This window comes from Hypanus sabinus, chromosome X1 (genome assembly GCF_030144855.1).
Source record: "Hypanus sabinus isolate sHypSab1 chromosome X1, sHypSab1.hap1, whole genome shotgun sequence".
NCBI lineage: Eukaryota > Metazoa > Chordata > Chondrichthyes > Myliobatiformes > Dasyatidae > Hypanus > Hypanus sabinus.
Window position 1 is genome coordinate 11,169,772 of NC_082738.1, and position 18,525 is coordinate 11,188,296.

General features: G+C 43.9%; 1 protein-coding gene across 1 annotated transcript in view; it reads left to right on the forward strand.

Moving 5' to 3' along the window:
* The window catches only part of LOC132384577 (1-phosphatidylinositol 4,5-bisphosphate phosphodiesterase delta-3-like), a 57,645-nt gene that overhangs the window by 15,794 nt on the left and 23,326 nt on the right, over positions 1–18,525 (forward strand). Inside the window, exons 2-5 of the mRNA XM_059955778.1 lie at positions 6,553–6,702; positions 8,255–8,483; positions 14,024–14,153; positions 17,400–17,625. Coding sequence (XP_059811761.1) covers positions 6,553–6,702; positions 8,255–8,483; positions 14,024–14,153; positions 17,400–17,625 — 735 coding nt within the window. The remainder of the gene's footprint in view (positions 1–6,552; positions 6,703–8,254; positions 8,484–14,023; positions 14,154–17,399; positions 17,626–18,525) is intronic.

The window sequence follows — 18,525 nt, forward strand, 5'->3', positions numbered from 1 at the left end:
CTCTTGGCCTTGTGCTGTAGTGATCTTTCAGTTTTTGCTCTATCCCACCCTTTTAATTGGTTTATTATTGTTGCACGTACACAAGTGAAATAATCGGTATGGTTGGTATGCCGCCTGCATAGATTATTTCATTATGCCAGTGCATCGAGGTAGTACTCAGGGAAAACAATACCAGAACACAGAATGTAGTGTTACAGTTACAGAGAAACTATATTGCAGGTAAACATTAAGGTGTAATGCCATAATGAGGTAGATTATGAGGTCAAGAGTCCATCTCGTCTTACTAGGGGACAATTCAATCATCTTGTAACAGCAGATAGAAGCTGTCTTTCAGTCTGGTGATAGGTGTTTTCAGGATTTTCTATGTTTTTCTGGGTGGGTGGGGAGATTTGATTATGCTGGCTGCTTAATGGAGTCATAGAGTCATAGAGAAGTACAGCACAGAAATAGGCCCTTCAGCCCATCTAGTTCATGCTGAAACCATTTAAACTGCCTACTCCCATTGACCTGCACCAGGACATAGCCCTCCATACCCCTCCCGTCCGTGTACCTATCCAAGCTTTTCTTAAATGTTGAAATTGAAATCACATCCACCACGTGCACTGGCAGTTCATTCCACTCTCCCACCTCTGAGTGAAGAAGTTTTCCCTTCAGATTCCCTGAAACATTTCACCTTTCACCCTTAACTCATAACCTACAGTTGCAGTCCCACCCAACCTCAGTGGGAAAAGCCTGTATTCATTTACCCTATCTATACCCCTCGTAATATTGCATACCTCTGTCAAATTTCCTCTCAATCTTCTACTTTCTAAGGAATACAGTCCTCACCTATTCAATCTTTCCTCGTAATCCAAGTCTTCCAGTCCTGGCAACATCCTTGTGAAGTTTCTCTGTATTCTTTCAACCGAATTTACATCTGTCCTGTAGGTAGGTGACCAAAACTGCACACAATACTCCAAATTAGGCCTCACCAACATCTTATGCAATTTTATTATTACTTCCCAACTTCTGAACTCAGTACATTGATCTATAAAGGCCAATATACCAAAAGCTTTCTTTAAGATCCTATCTACCTGTGACACCACTTTCAATGAGTTATGGACCTGTATTCCCAGATCCCTTTGTCCTACCACAGTCCTCAGTGCCCGAGCATTCCCTGTGTAAGACCTACCCTGGTTGGTCCTACCAAAGTGCAACCCTCACACTTGTCTGCATTAAATTCCATCTGCCATTTTCAGCCCATTTTTCCAGCTGGTCCAGATCCCACTGCAAACTTCCTCACTGTCCACTACACCCCCAATCTTGGTGTCACACACAAATTTACTGATCCAGTTAACCACATTATCATCCTGATTATTGCTGTAGGTGACGAGCAACAATGGATCCAGTACCACTCCCTGCATCACTCCACTAGTCACAGGCCTCCAGTCAGAGAGGAAAACATCTACTACCGCTCTCTGGCTTCTCCCACAAAACCAACGTTTAATTCAATTTACTACCTCATCCTGAATACCGAGTAATTGAAACTTGGTGACCAACCCTCCCATGCAGGACCTTGTCAAATGCCTTACTGAAGTTCATGTAGACAACATCCTCTACCTTGCCTTCATCCACTTTCTTTGTAACTTCCTTGAAAAGCTCTATAAGATTGGTTAGACATGATCTACCATGCATAAAGCCATGCTGACTATCCTTAATCAGTCCATTCTATCCAAATACTTATATACCCGGACCCTTAGGCTTTCCAATAACTTTCCCACCACTGATGTCAGACTCACTAGCCTATAATTTCCTGGTCACAAACAAGAGAAAATCTGCAGATGCTGGAAATTCAAGTAACACACACACAAAATGCTAGAGGAACTCAGCAGGCAAGGCAGCATCTATGGAAAAGAGTGAACAGTCGACTTTTCAGGCTGAGACCCTTCATCAGGATACTATCCCTCAGAATCCTCTTCAATACTTCAGGACTGCTGAAGGGTCTCGGCCCAAATTGTTGACTGTACTCTTTTCCTGCTGAGTTCCTTTTCAGCATTTTGTGTGTGTTACTATAATTTTGTGGCTTATGTTTAGAACCTTTTTAAAACAATGGAACTACATTGGCTCTCCTCCAATGCTCTGGTATCTCTCCTGCAGCTAAGAATGATTTAAATATTTCTGCTAGGGCCCCTGCAATTTTTTCACCAGCCTCCTGTAGGGTCAGAGGGAACACCTTGTCCACCCCTGGGGATTTGTCCACCCTGATTTGCCTCAGGATAGCAAACACCTCCTCCTCTGTAATCTGTATAGGGTCAGTGACCTTGCTGCTGCTTTGCCTCACGTCTATAGACTCTGTGCGTCCATCTCCTGAGTAAATACTGATGCAAAAAATCCATTTAAAATCTCCCCTATCTCTTCTGACTCCACAAATAGATAACTATTCTGACCTTCCAGAGGACCAATTTTCTCCCGTGCTGTCCTTTTGATCTTAACTTATCTGTAGAATCCCTTAGGATTCTCCTTCACCTTGTCTGCTAGGGCACCCTCATGCCTTCTTTTAGCGCTTCTGATTTCTTTCTCAAGTGTTCTCTTGCATTTCTTATACTCCATAACCACCTCATCTGTTCCTACCTGCCTATACCTTATTTTTTCCTTAACCAGGGCCTCAATATCTCTTGAAAACCAAGGTTTCCTGCACTTGTTTCTTTACCTTTTATTCTTCCAGGCACATACAAACTCTGTACCCTCAAAATTTCACTTTTGTAGGTCACCCACTTAGCAAATACACCTTTGCTAGAAAACAGCCTGTCCCAATCCACACTTGCCAAATAATTTCTGATGTCATCAAAATTGGCCTTTCTCCAATTTAGAATCTCAACCCGCAGATCAGACATATCTTTTTGCATATTTGAAACTAATGGTGTTTTCATCACTAGATGCAAAGTGTTCCCCTACACAAACTCCTATCATCTGCTCTGTCTCATTCCCGAATAGAAGATCCAGTATCGCACACACTGTCATTGGGACTTCTACGTACTGATGAAGAGAAATTTCCTGAACACATTTGACATACTCTGTCCCATCTAGTCCTTTTACCGTATGGGATTCCTAGTCATTATGTGGAAAGTTAAAATCACCTACTACAACAAATTTATGTTTCTTGCAACAGTTTGTGATCCCTCTACAAACTTGTTCCTCTAAATCCCTCAGAACGTTGAGTGATCTGTAATATAGCCCCGTTGATGTGGTCATACCTTTCTTATTTTCAGTTCCACCCTTAATGCCTCACTAAACAAGTTCTCTGTTCTGTCCTGACTGAACACTAACATGACATTTTCCCTGACTAGTAAAGCCACCCTTCCTCCTTTAATCCCTCCTAAAACAAAAGAACCCCGGAATATTGAGTTGCCAGTCCTGCCTCTTCTGCAAGCAAGTTTCACTGATGGCATAATTCCAGGTTTTTTTCCATGCCCAAAGCTCATCTGCCTTTCCTGTGATATTTCTTGCATTGTAATATACGCAGCTCAGGACACTAATCGCATCATGTTCAACCTTTTGATTCCTGACTTTGTCTTTGGTCTTGCCAACATCTGTCTCCACAACCTCTCCACTAACTGTTCTGGCACTCTGGTTCCCATCCCCCTGCAACTCTAGTTTAATGCAGCATTAACAAACCCTCCTGCTGGGATATTAGTCCCCCTCCAGTTCAGGTGCAAACTGTCCCTCTTCTGTACAGGTCCCACCTTCCCTGGAAGAGAGCCCAGTGATCCAAAAATCTACTGCCCTCCCTCCTACACCAACTCCTTGGCCACGTATTAACCTGTATGATCTTCCTATTTCCAGCCTCTCCAGCATGTGGCATGGGTAGCAATCCGGAGATCACAACCCTGGAGGTCCTGCCTTTTAACTTAGTACCCAACTCCCTGAACTCCCTTTCCAAAACCTTGTCACTCGTCCTACCAAAGGCATTAGTACCTACACGGACCACGACCTCTGGCTGTCCACCTTCCCGCTTGAGAATGCGCAGGATTGATCCAAGATGTCCCAGGCCCCGGCACCCGGGAGGCAACATACCATATCATCCGGGAAACTCGTTCTCGTCTCTCTTTTCTGTTCCCTTATCAACAGTTTCATGGCTGCTTTACTGAGGCAGTGAGAGTTGTAGACAGAGTCTATGCTTTCTGTGATGTGCTGACCTGTGCCCACAACTCTCTGCAGTTTCTGGTGGTGACGGGCAGAGTAGCTGCTGTAGCAAGCCGTGATTCATCCAGATAGGATGCTTTTTATGGTGCTTCAGTAAAAATTGGTGAGGGTCAAAGGGGGCGTGTCAAATTTCTTCAGGGGTTCCCCTCTTTTCCTTTGTGGGAACATCTTTGCTTCGAGCTTCTTGATTTTTCTCTGTAAATGCTTGCATTCTGTTGGGTCTATTTTACCCCCAAGAAGTCGCTTGTTAAATCAGTCTGTAGTTGTGTAAAAGTGGCCAGTTCCAGTTAAACGTAGAACATAGAATACACAACAGTACATTGGCCCATGATGATACAGTGATCACGACGACAATTTACATTTCCGAACCTTCACGCTATTTTCTCTTTATCCTTTTCTAAATGGACTGAGTTCTGACGCTACCACAACCCTGCTCACATGTTGATTGTCCAGCTTTATTCCCTAGTGAACAGTTGCTTTCTGATTCGAATAATGGCTTCCCCATGGCATTTATTGATCGATATCAATGATCCAGACTGGACAGTGCAGCACAGTTTCTGAAATTGTGGACGGCACGGAACCTGGCAGTATTGTGAACTGTGGCAATGGTAATAGACTGCAGCAGGATATGAACAGGCTGGTGGAATGTGCTGAGACATGGAAAATAAAGTTTATTGTGGAGAAATATGAAGTGGTGCATTTTGTTGGGAAGAATGAGGAGAGGCACAGTTCTCCAAGGGGTGTGGGAGCGGAGGGACCTGGGAGAAGGGTGTGCAAATCATTGCGAGTGGCAGGACAGGTGGGGAAAGTACATTCATGACACTGGGCTTTAACAATGCAGGCAGAGAGTATCAAAGCAAGGAAACCATACTGAGCCTTTAGAAAACTCTGGTCAGGCCTCAACCACAGTATTGAGTTTAATTTTAGTTGCCTTCTTATGGAAGAATGTGAAGGAAGGCATTAGAAAATATTTTTGAGGTACTTTCCTGGGATGAGGGACTGCAGTTATGAGCTTAGGATTGTTTCTTTTGCAAAGAGAAGGCTGATGGGAGATTGGGTAGAAATACAGTATATCAAAAGATGAGGGGTCCAAGCACAAGGCTTTCTCAGTGCTGAAGAGCCAAATGATTAGAGATCACAGGTTGTAAATAAAGGCAAAGAGAAGTAAGAGTAATGATCAATTTAATTTTGCGCAGTGTGTGGTTGGAATCTGGATTGTACTGCTTGCAGGTGTGGGAGAGACAGCTTTCATCATGGACTTCAGGAGGGAATTTGATAACTACGTGGTGAGGAAAGGTGTACAAGTTGGCAGAGAAAGGGTTGGGTGTAAATAGTGAGTTGCTCAGGGAGAAAGCCAGAATGGGCACAATGGGCAGAATGGTCTCCTTTAGCTGTAATCATACTTTGAACTCAATGACATGTGACTCCAAGGTAGTGCTTTCCGTGTCCTGCTGCTTCATTTCCTGAACTTGTGTTACTCCCTTCCCCTGGAATGCTTTGCAGCCTCTCGGCAGTTACAGCAATGAAAAGGGATTTCAAAAGATAAAGGGTAGTGATACTTCATCTCCCCCCCTCTTTAAAGTATGCTGCTGGCAGTTAAAGCAATGGGTATTAAAGGGAGCCAGATGTTTATGTGTCCTGTGTTCAAGGCAAAGACAATAAGACCATAAGATATAGGAGCAGAATTAGGCCATTCAGTCACTGAGTCTGCTCCGCCATTTCATCATGGCTGATCCATTTCCCTCTCAGCCCCAATCTCCTGCCTTCTCCCTGTAACCTTTCACACCCTGACTGATCAAGAATTTATGCACTCAATGACTTGGCCTCCACAGTCACCTGTGGCAACGGATTCCACAGATTCACCACTTTCTGGCTAAAGAAATTCCTCCTCATCTCTTTTCCAAATAGAGATTCCTCTGTTCTGAAGCTGTGCCTTCTGGCCCTGGACTCCCCCACCAGGGGAAACATCCTCTCCACATCCACTCTATCAAGGCCTTTCGACATTCAATAGGTTTCAATGAGATTCCCCCCCAAACTTCTAAATTCCAGCGAGTACAGACCCAGAGCCATCAAATGTTCCTCATACATTAACTCTTTCATTCCTGGGATCATTCTTGTGAACCTCCTCTGGACCCTCTCCAATGTCAGCACATCCTTTCTTAGATAAGGAGCCCAAAGCTGCTGACAATATTCCAAACGAGGCCACACCAGTGCCTTATAAAGCCTCAGCATCACATCCTTGTTGTTATATTCTAGTTCTCTTGAAATGAACGCTCTCCTACCACTGCCAGGAGCCCGCAATCATCTGTTCTTTAAATCCCCTGCTTAGCTTGTTTGTTGAGAGAACTTTGTCCTCCTTGTCTTCCTCAGGACTTCATGAAGACGATGACGTCAAGTACATGATGAGAGGCAGCAAGTTAAGGAAAGTCAAGTCCAGTAAATGGAAGAAAGATCGGCAGATGAAGTTGCAGGAGGATGGTCTGTCCATCTGGTACGAGTCCAGGAATAAGCCTCCTACGTGTGAGTATTGCCACACTGGCACCGTGAAAGCACAGTGTGATGTTACACTGCAGTTTAGTGCAATGGGAGATCTACAGTGTTAGCGCAATTGGATGGAGCATTGTGGTTTGGCGCAATAGAAGCATTTGCAGCGTTAGCGCAATGGGAACACCGCAGTTTAGCGCAATGGGAGCAATGCAATGTTAGTGCAGTAGGAGCACTGCAGTGTTAGAGCAATTGAAGCACTGTGCTTTAATTAATGGGTGCACCGCAGTGTTAGCTGAATTTGTGCACTGTGGTTTGGTGCGATGGGAGCACTGCAGTGTTAGCGCGATGGGAGCACTGCAGTGTTAGCGCGATGGGAGCATTGCAGTGTTAGTGCAGTAGGAGCACTGCAGTGTTAGCACGATGGGAGCACTGCAGTGTTAGCGCAATGTGTGCTCTGCAATTTAGCGCAATGGCAGCACTGGCGTTTAGTGCAAATTGGAGCACTGTGGTTTGGCGCAGTGGGAGCACTGCTGTGTTGGCGCAGTAACATTTGCTCAGTATTTATGGTATGTACACGATCTGACATGTTCATAAACACTGTTCTCTCTAAGCTGTACAAATGAGCAGCTGCACAGTAACTAAAATGCTCCCACACACCTAGCCATTATGCCACACAGCTGGAATTTTCTTTTATATAATATTAATATAATTTTGAAATCTATGTTAATAGTCATGAAATATCCTGTAATTAATTATGTGTTAATGAACATAATCCATAAATTTTCTAAACAATAAACTTACCCTAAACTTTATTTTGAAAAATTTTAGAGCTTCAATGTATTTACGTTGTCAGTGTAACAAGTTACAACTGTATTACAAACTGTAACAATAAACACAGAATAGAAGTTGGTAGCTGATAGTCAATAAGCCGACAGCCTGCTGAACGCCGATGCCATCTAGTCAAAACATTTTACTTTTACTATTGTGCCTGTCACTTGATCTGACTGCCTGACATTGTTTACTTGTGTTGTGAGTTGTGGTTTGTGTTTCTTTGATGTGTATATTGCAAAAAAAAAACACATTTGAAGGGCTGGGCAGTTTTCAGGCCATGTAAAAATTTCCTGTTCAGAGCAATGGATGGCCTGCACAGCTGTAAATAAAAATAGGGAGAATGTTGTTCATAAGACAGTTTGTGAAAGACAATCCAAAAGTTGTGCTTGTCCTAAGGTTCAGTCCATTACTTTGTGCTTGGATCTTCCCTGCTTCTGAAGCACCGGAGCCCAGAGGCGTCCAACTGCCCACAGTGATGCAGTTGTTGTCATGGTGCAGACAGCATGGGGTCCCTCAGACAGAATAACCATGGCTTCAGTGTAAGTGAAAGGATTCCCGCTTGATCCATTTGAAGCCTGGGAGCTGGTTAACTTAGAGCGAGCTCACTGCCACATTGCAGCCATCCACCCTCCAACTCTCTCTCAGATGTCCATGAGTGCCAGCCTGATTTTCACTGCAAACCGCAGAGTCGGGCCTCGACCCAGATGAATTCCCAGTCGTTAGCCCATTGTTGATCTCCCCTCTGACCTTTCAGTCTCGGTGATGGATATCCGGGAGGTCCAGGAGGGACACCAGTCGGAGGTGATGAAGAAACACGGCAGCAGTTACTCGGAGAAACGTTGCTTCACCATCGTGTTTGCGGGCAGCCGGAGCAGCCTGGACCTGGTGGCGGCCACGGAGGAGGAAGGGAGGCGGTGGGTTCAGGGGCTGAAGAAACTGAGCAGAAGAGTGGCAGCCATGAGCCAGCAGGACAAAATTGAACAATATCCTTTGACAACTTGACTTGGCAATCAATGTAAATTAAATTTCAATATACAGAACTTTAAGTATATTTCAGGACCTGATGTTGCTAACCTTTCTGTTACCGATGTTACATTACATACAATTTGCGGTTTATGGTTGAATTAAAGGCCAATTTGGTGGCCACAAGAGCCTTTAATGGCCTCCAGATTAGCATTGATTTGGAAAAGCTGCCAAAATATAAAAAATAGCGAGGGATACTTAAGATCTGGAATCTTCCTGTTACCACTTCTATTGTCCAAGGTTATTTTTGCCCTTTTTGCCTGCAGCTCCCTACCACCCCCTCCTGATACCCTGGTTATAGTTGGGTGCTCTGGTTCACATACCTGCTCTGTTTGCCTGTGCACATCTCTCCAGTGGGTAGTCCTAAAGGACCTAAACATCCAATCTTGCCCATCCAGATGTGATGTCAGGGAGTGCAAAGGACAGTGGGAATCTGGTATGGGAGGCTGATAGATATTTGCAAAGACTGTAAGATCCAGGAGCAGAATTAGGCCATTTGACCATTTGGCCCTTAATAAGGAAACATTATTCTCATTAAGGGGGAAAGGTACACAGTAGTCCAAGTGTAGCCTCAGTGACAACATAATGTCTGAACTTCTGTGCTCAATTCCCTTTTTCACCAACCTGTCTACCTGTGAGGCTGCTTTCAATGAACTATATACTTGTATAACAGTAACAAGGGTCCCCACATTGATCCCTACGGCAGACCATCATTCACTGGCCTCCATTCCAAGAATAGTTCAGAGAAGAATAGATTCTGAGAATTGAAATAAGGGAGGTACTATTGGAGTATAGAAGTGAAGGGGATACTTCAAAAAGAAATTAGGAGGATGAAAATGAGCCCAGAAATATAATTTATTGGCAAGACTATAACTTTTTATAAATGCATTAAGGGCAAGAAGATGACCAAGGAAGAAATTATACCCATTAGGGTCTAAAGTGGCAACCTGCATGTGGAACATGAAGATGTGGGTGATGCCTTAAAGAAATACAGTTAATTTGTATTCAATATGGAGGACATTCTAGAGGAGAATTCAAAGGGGGGGGGGGGGTGAAATTTCAGAACTAATTGTTATTGGAAAGGAGAAGACATAAAATGTTTTAGAGGGCATAATAGTGGATAAGTCACCAGAGGCTGACGAGATGTAACCTAAGCTGCTATGGGAGGCAAGCAAGGAGATAGTTAGTCGTTTAACAGAGATGTTTAAATGCTCATTGGCTACAGGTGAGATGCCAGATGACTAGAGGACGGTTGCACCTTTTTTCAGGTCAGTGTAAAGGAAATGATTGAATGAAATTCTGAGGGACAAGATTAATTTGCACTTGGAAAGACAGAGACGAATTAAGAATAGTCAGCATGGCTTTGTTAAGGCAGATCCTTGGATTTGTTTGGGATGTTAATTTTGTGTTTGGAATCCTTTGACCAATGGTGCTGGGACCTTTGCTGTTTGATATACGCAATCACAATCTGGAAGTGAAGGTTGAAGGTATGATTCATAAATCTGCTGCTGCCACAAAGGTTGATGGTGTCTTTGGCTACAGAACGTTACTGATGAGTTGGTAAAATGATCAGAGAAATGGCAGATGGAATTTAATCCTGATAAATGCAAGATATTGAACTTTGGAAGGAGTAATAAGACCAGGATATGCACAATAAGTGGTGGGATATTAGGAAGTACTGAGAAGCTGAGGGACCTTGGTTTACATGTCAAAGTATCCCTGAAAACATTAGCACAGAAAATATGGTTAAGAAGGTACTTGGGATAATTTCCTTCACTATTTGTGGCATAGAATATAAAAACAGGGAGATTATGGTGCAACTTTAGAGAATATTAGGCCACTCTGGAATACTGATCGCAGTTCTGATCACCAGTACAGTATATGGGAAGGACGTGACAGCATTGGAGAAGGAGCAGAGGAGACCCACCAGAACCTGGATAGAACATTTTAGCAATGAGTAGAGAATGGATAGGCTGGATTTGTTTCCTTGGAATAGAAAGTGCTGATGGGAATCTGACTGAGTTAGTAGATAGGGTTGATGGTGAGAAACCTTTCCCAGTGTTGATGGCCAGATGGATAGGTTTAAGGTAAGGATCAGATTTAGAGGGAATTTGAGGAGAATCTGTTCCAACCAGTGAGGGGATGGAATCTGGAGTCTGCATAGACCAGCTGGGTCAAAGGGCCTGTTTCTATTGAACCTGTTGCCTGAGGAGCTTGTCCAAGGTTTTGAACAGTATTTAGATAGTACTTGAAACACCAAGACACAGAAGTCTATGGTCTGAATGTTAGGATACAGATAAATGCTTGATGCTCAACAGGGATTTGGTGGGCTGCAGAACTTATTTCTGTGATATGTGACCCAATAAACTGGCTTCAATGGACATTAGCAAGGGAGTGTTGAGGGTATAGAGATAGCAAGCAGAAAGACATTGGCCTCTATTAATATCATTGGTAATATTATCACAGTACAACATTTGTTCAAAGGTAGTAAACTCATGCAGAGTTAATAGGACTTCTTTGCCCCACTATAAGTGCAGGAATCAAGACGTTTCTCCTTGGTTAGTTGAACAAATTGGCAACATGACATCAGCTGTCTGTTGTCCTCCATGTCTGAAAGTCAGGCCCATTGAAGTCCATAAACTCAGACTTTGGGAAGAGAGAGCAAGTCACAGCTCCAGTGTGTCACTCATTTAGGGTTACTGAGAGTTGGCTATTGCCCCGGTCAGTCCTTGATCGACTGAGTCTGTTGCATGAATCTCAGAACTTTGAAAGTACATGAAATGGAAGCAGAGTATTGAGGCCAACTTAGCAACCCCAACATTTCCATCACACCTGGAAAGGAACACTGCAAGCTGTGTAACTCCTGGATCGGCCTCATCTCTCACCCACAAAGTATTCACTGGAAGACGAACATTGTTGTCTTTGAGGGATTCCAATCACAGAGCTAATAGTTTTGAATTACAACGATATCCAAGCAGTTCTCACCTAGGTGAGGTCCTGGGCAGCTCATATCTTCGTCCATTTCAGTGATACCCTCCAGCAAATACATTTCTGTCCATATGGTCTTCCGGAGGCTGCAGAAAGCAACTTTAGGGAAAAAGATGTAGCAATCCCTGAACTCAATGACCCAGGTACGACAGAGCATAGAACACAAGCAGCAGATGTGACACTGCCCACTGTCCACCCCACTTCAACTGAATACCAATCTGTTCAGTACAGGGTAATTAAAAAGAACACATTGAATAAATAGTCTGGGTTGATGCTGGCAGATTGATTTACTGATGCATTAAATTTATTCCACAGTAATGTTCTTGGCTCCACTAATTCTGTCCACAAAGATATCTGCAGACAATTCAATATTTACAACAGTGCAGTGAACAAGGAGAGTGTGCATTCCCCTGACAGACAGCTCCCGAGGTTAGGGTGAACTGGTCAGGCTCACTCGGGTGGGGGCGCTGTGCTGGTAACTTAAGCAACACACACAAAATGCAGGCAGAATTCAGCAGGCCAGGCAGCATCCATAGAAACGAACAGTCAACCTTTTAGGCTGAGACCCTTCTTCAGGACTGGAAAGGAAGGGAAAAACACAACAATAAAAAGTTGGCGAGAGGGGAGGGAAGATAGCTGGAAGGTGACAGGTGAAGCCAGGTGGGTGGGACAGGTAAAAGGCTGGAGAAGGAATCTGATAGGAGAGGAGAGTTGACCATGGGAGAAAGGGAAGGAGGAGGGGACATGGGGGGAGGTGAAATGTAGGTGAGAAGATGTAAGAGGACAGAGTGGGAAATAGAAGAAGAGGGGAGGGGGAGCAGCCAAAGTGTTTCACCTGTCTATTCACCTCCTCCCTCACCTCCATTCAGGGCGCCAAACAGTCCTTCCAGGTGAGGCAGCACTTCACCTGTGAATCTGTTGTGGTCATCTGTTGTGCCCGGTGCTCCCAATACAGCCTCCTCTACATCGGTGAGACCCGTCGTAAATTGGGGAACTGCTTCATCGAGCACCCCCACTCCAAGTGTGACTTCCCAGTGGCCAAACATTTTAATTCCAATTTCCCATTCGCATTCCAACATGTCGGTCCACGGCCTCCTCTCGTGCCACGGTGAGGCCACACTCAGGGTGGAGGAGCAACACCATCTGGGTAGCTTCCAACCTGATGGCATGAATATCAATTTTTCCTTCTGATATAAAAAAAATCCCCTCCCTCTACCCCCACCTTTTTATTTTGTCGTCTTCCCCCTTCCTTTCCAGTCCAGAAGAAAGGTCTCAGCCCAAAACATTGACTGTTTATTCATTTCCATACTTTCTGCCTGACCTGCTGAGTTCCTCCAGCATTTTGTGTGTGTTGCTCTGGATTTCCAGCATCTGCAGAATCTCTCGTGTTTAGTTTTGGACCTTGGTTAAATGTTTGAACAATTCACACCTTAGGCCAGCTGCCTGAATTATCACTGGTTATCATTCTCAAATACGTTACAGATCTTTGAAGGAGAGGATTTAATTGAACATTGTAATATTCACAGACAAAGTGCATCCGGTATTCATACTTAGAGAACTGAATGTACATTTCTGGAAGTTGCATTGAAAGTATGCAAAAAGGATAACTGGCCAGTTCAAATATTAGAAACTGTGCTGGGTACAAAGCAAGTGAAATATCAGAGACCAACCGCAATGGAACTGGGGCATCAGAAGTGCACCAAAATAGAACTGGGGCATCAAGATGAGATAAAATTAACAGGAAGAAAGGTTTAAATTTGAGGATTTATCACTGGAATTCACATAATGTAAAAGAGATTTTCAGGAGACTGCCATGGTAGTATAATGGTTCCACGACACTATTACAGCTCGGGGCGTCAGAGTTCAGAATTCAATTATGACATCATCTGTAAGGGGTCTGTATGTCTTCCCCATGGAATTTTTAATTTTTAATTTTAATTTTTAATAGTTAATTCCCCATGGAACTTCCCCAAGGAGTTTTCTCCGGGTGCTCTGGTTTCCTCCCACAGCTCAAAGACACACTGGTTGGCAGGCTATTTGGTCTTTGTAAATTGTCCTGTGATTTGGCGAGGGTTAAATGTTGGAGGGCAGGGCAGCTCAAAGGTTCAGATATTCTGCACTGTATCTCAATAAAGAGGTAAAAATAAATCTAAGAACATTTGGAAAATGATGGAAGATCATATTAGAGCATGATTTACTTTAGCTGCAAAGTCCACAAAAGCATGGACTAAAATATTGAACGAAAAGGAATCAGATTCACATTAAGGAGAAGTGGTGAATGTGCAGTAACATAGGATTAGAGTAGAGAGCTGAAGCTGGAGATCGGGGCAAAATGTGGACATGGGATTCCTGTACCACATTTTCTGTTGCCCCAGGTCTTTTTGTTGTCCCGGCAGATATACAGAGTCCGTCGCTCTGCTTTAAGCCTGGCAATGATGCTGTATCTGTGACCATGCGATTGTCATTCTTGTGTTAAGTGCTGCCAGTTCAGTATTTGCCTTAACTGCTGTACCTTAATTCATCAACACCTGCACAAGGCTGATAAAAATAACGACAACAAGATCAGCTTTAAGGAAATGAAAAATATGCTTAAAATGATCAACCTGAAAGTAAATGATGATTATGTCAACTTTCTCTTTCAGGTAAGGCCCTGAAGTGTGAAAGCTCACTATTGGGAACACTGGAGGCAATGATGGGTGTGGGGAGCCTAGGTGTGAGCTCACGTATTCAACCATTGGCTGACCTAAGGGGAGGATGTGTGGGAATTGGAGGCTTGAATAAGAAGATTCAGTGTTAATGGTTCTACAGAATACATTTAGACAGTATGGAAGAAAGAGCAACTTGCTCTTCTATAGTGCTTTCGGAACCTCTAGAACTTCCTAAAACTCAGATGGGAGGGTCCTTATGGAGTCATGACCCCTGTGTTGTAGGAAGCATGGCAGCTATTTGCACAATGAAGTGGGAATCGGATGGCCTTTTTACTCAGTGCTAGGGGCTCCCACAGAGTTCAGGTGGACACCTTTACTTCTGCTTTACACGGATATTCATTAACATCCAGGCTGCTGAAAGTAGATCAACTCTGGTTGAGTAACTGTTGATCCACATGCATGGCTGATAGTACCTTATAGTTCCCAGACCACTGGAGCAGAGTTGCCCAGCCCACTGCCAGTGGGCTAAATGTGCCCATGACAACACATATGGTGCCAATATTCCATTATGCATGAAGCCCCAGAGTCGGGCCTGATTGAATTCCCCCTGTGGTCTGGCATTATAAAGAATGGGGATTGTGAAGGAGATTTAGGGAGCAAATGTGAAGCCCACAGAGAGGACGGAGACGAGTGCAGGCAAGATTTCAGGGATGATTGAGACCTTGGTGAAGAAAAGGTTGGATAGGAGACTGCAACATTCGTGGTACTAGGTAGCAAGATTTCAGACAGTGGAGAGGAGCAGCGTGTTGGAGAGTTGAATCAAAGTCTGGTGGGGAAAGTTTGGAGGGAAGGAGGATGAAGATTCAGGAACAGTTTCTTTCCAATCATCATCAAATTTCTGACAGTCCATGAAACCATGAACACAATAGTTCGTTATTCATAAAACACTGGAGGAACTCAGCAGGCCAGGCAGCATCCATGGAAAAGAGTAAACAGTCGACCCTTTGGAATTTCAGTGGGATATTTGAATATCCATTAACAAACAATTAAAATATCATGCCCGTAAACTATCATTTCTAATCATAGACACAAGAGATCCTGCAGATGTTGGAAATCCAAAGGAACTCACACAAGATGCTGGAGGAACTCAGCAGTTCAGTCAGAATCATTCCAGAAACTCAGTGTGATGTCAACCTTGCAATTTGACCGAACAAGGATCCCCCTTGGGTTTCCACTTTACAGACTACCTTGCTCCATTACTTCCAGCAGAGGGTTATGGCTGGGCCCAGTCTTCAAAGTCCCCTACTGTTAACAAATTGAATGAGTGAGCACTTTGTTAAATTGCCAGTGTCTATTTATTAGATTTCATTTTCCTTCTTGGCAATCAGGTATAAGTGAATATCGAGTTAGATGGGAGTTGGAGGCAAATTGGCCAAAGGTTTTTGTCCTCTGTTTAGCTAATACAGTATGTATTTCTTTTAAAACAGGACATCCTCTGGCCATGTCCCTTTAAACGTGCCTGACAACCAGACAATGATGTTAAACTGTTTAATGCTTTTTAATAGTGGGAGATTACTGGTACTGACAGTGGATGGATTTATCAGCAAATTTTATGGGTATTTAATTCTAATCTGGTTATGTTGGTCAAAGCAAGAAGTTCATGTCCCTTTGAGCTTCAGTCCATTGTAAGAATATTTTAGCACTTTCTGTTCTGGTAGTTTAGTTTCCACTGCGGCCTGAGAGATACAAGCCTAGAAATTGGATTTCATGCACGTTCAGTCTGTTGACCGATGTTTTCGTGGGACACCGTTGGGATAGGCGGTCACTGCAACAATCGTGATATGGGGCATTCCTTACTGGCAGGGTGTTCTCCGTCAGCACTGTAACACGTGCTGTGCATTTACTGTTCACCTGAGCACAGATCAGATTGATTAAAATGCACAAAAAGCTGCAGATCCTAGAAACGGAAATAAAAAATAGAAGAAGCTGGCCATACGCATCCGATGTGGATGGCCATAGAACTCAGAAACAGGCCCTTCGATCCATCATGCCTGTGCCAACCTTCAGGCACCCAATTACACTAATACTCTTTTATTAGACCTTAAGATACTGTATGTGGTCACTCTCCCACAGATTCTCTCCCCTCTGCATCCATTCCTCCTACCTCACTCCTGCCAGCCTCGATTGCCCAGTATGGCTGACCTGGTGCATTCAAAGTTAAATTAATTTTTATAGTCCATTTACTCCCCCCACCCCCACCCCGGATTCTACACACCTGGGGATATCTACAGTGGGCAGTTAACCTACCAGCCAAGAGATCTTTGGTACATGGGAGGAAACTGAAGCTGTCACAGGGAAACCTCACACACAGCGCTTTTTGGCGGGATCAAACGCAGCCTGCCGGAGCTTCATCACCGAGAATAGATCAAAGTGCCATCCACCTCGAATGAACTCCACTCTCCACAGATCCTGCCAATAAATCGGAAATGCTGTGGTGTTCACATCTGTGTCAGATACAAGGTGACTTAGGCCAGTGTTCACAGCACATAGACTTTAAAAATTAAAATTAAAATTAAAAAACACTTGAGTGGTTGACTCTTAAAATTACAGGAACAGATCAGTCCAGTTTCTGGACTTGCGGTTCAAATCCTGCCACAACGGAAAGAAATAGATTAAATATAATTAATAAGTGTATAAACTGCTTGAACTGTCATTTGAATCATACATGTTCTTAAGTGAAGGAGGTCTCCCATCCTTAGCTGGCCTGGTCGAATTGTGACTGCAATGTGTTGACTCATAACCCAGCAAGCTATTTAATTTGGCAGCAGCAGAGGTAAGTGTTGGCTGTGCCAGCGATGCCGGGTGTCCTGGGAAAGAATAGATAAAAGCTTTTAATAATATCTTTTTAAATAATAGCTTTTAATATTATCTTGTTAATGCTGTGACAGCATGTTATTGCTCTCTGACGATTTGTGGTATGCTGTGCGCTAAGTCGCCCACGTGCACCTGTGTGCCACAATCTTTGCTATACTCAACACACCCACCAACGCTGCCTCCGCGAAGAGCAGAGAAGGTGGTAGAAGTCCATTTGGAATCAGAGAGGGCAGCTTCTGATTAATTTAACCAAACTGTGACCGAGCTGTTTCTTATCTTTACGTGTTAATAATTCCTGATAATCCCATCACCTTCTCTGTAGAGATGACAATATCTCACTTTAAACCTGGGCAAACCTCCTTTCAGCAATGTGACAAGTCGAAGACCAGCAAACTGGAGGAGCACGAGATCGAGGAGTTCTGCAAGCTGCTGATGCAACGGCCAGAGCTGGAGCAGATCTTTCAGCATTTCTCAGGCAAGGAGGAAAGGCTGAGCATCGATGGGCTGGAACTCTTCTTGGAAGAACAGAAGGAGACAGTTACAAAGGAGAACTGTTTGAACATCATACAAAAATACAGAGTTTATGATAATGGTATGGCAAATGCTGAGGGCCACTGTATGCTCAATTTGTTTCAAATGTGAACTGCCTTTTCTGGTGGGGGGGCGCTATGAGGTGGTGAGAGGCTTATTGCTAATTGGTCCTTCCTTTCATGCTGCCTTAATAATCCTGTTAATTGTGAGGAAGAACTGCAAGAGAGGATTGAGCCTGGAGTGGGAACTGGAGAGTGTTCCCTCGGTCTGAGTTGTGTGATAAGGAAGGGGTTAAAGTCAGAGTGCTCTAGCTTGCCTCCTATTGAGGATGAGTCACAGAGAAGGGTGGTAAGGAGTACAGTATTAGTGTAAGGAGTTGAACTCTACCAAATATTGAAAGGCCTGGTCAGAGTGGACGTGAAGTGGATGTTTCCTGTGGTGGGGGTATCTAGGATCAGAAGGCACAATCTCAGAATAGAGGAGCATCCATTTAGAACAGAGATGAGGAGGTATTTCTTTGGTCAGAGGGGGGTGAATCTGTGGAATTCTTTGCCACAGACAGCTGTGGAGGCCAAACAGGGGTTGCTAGGCACTTAATTGGTAAGGGCATCAAAGATTATGGAGAGAAGACAGGAGAATGGGGTTGAGAGGGTAAAGAAATCAGCCATGATAGAATGGCAGAGCAGATTCGAAGGGCCAAATGGCCCAATTCTGCTCCTGTGTCTTATGGTCATCAGGTGGAAAGTTGGTCGTAGGGTGAATTGTTCCCCTATGATCTTCTCTGCAGTTGTGATAAAGCTGGGCCATGGAGGTCCTAGTGTATAGATTCCAAATCTTGAATCCATCACTCCATATTGCAGAATCTTGAGCTTCCAAACCTGGGAACCAATAGGAATGGAATAGGTTACACGGTGTTCAGGGGGCGCTCTCTTCAATTACTGTCAGTGTCTGAAGATTTCTG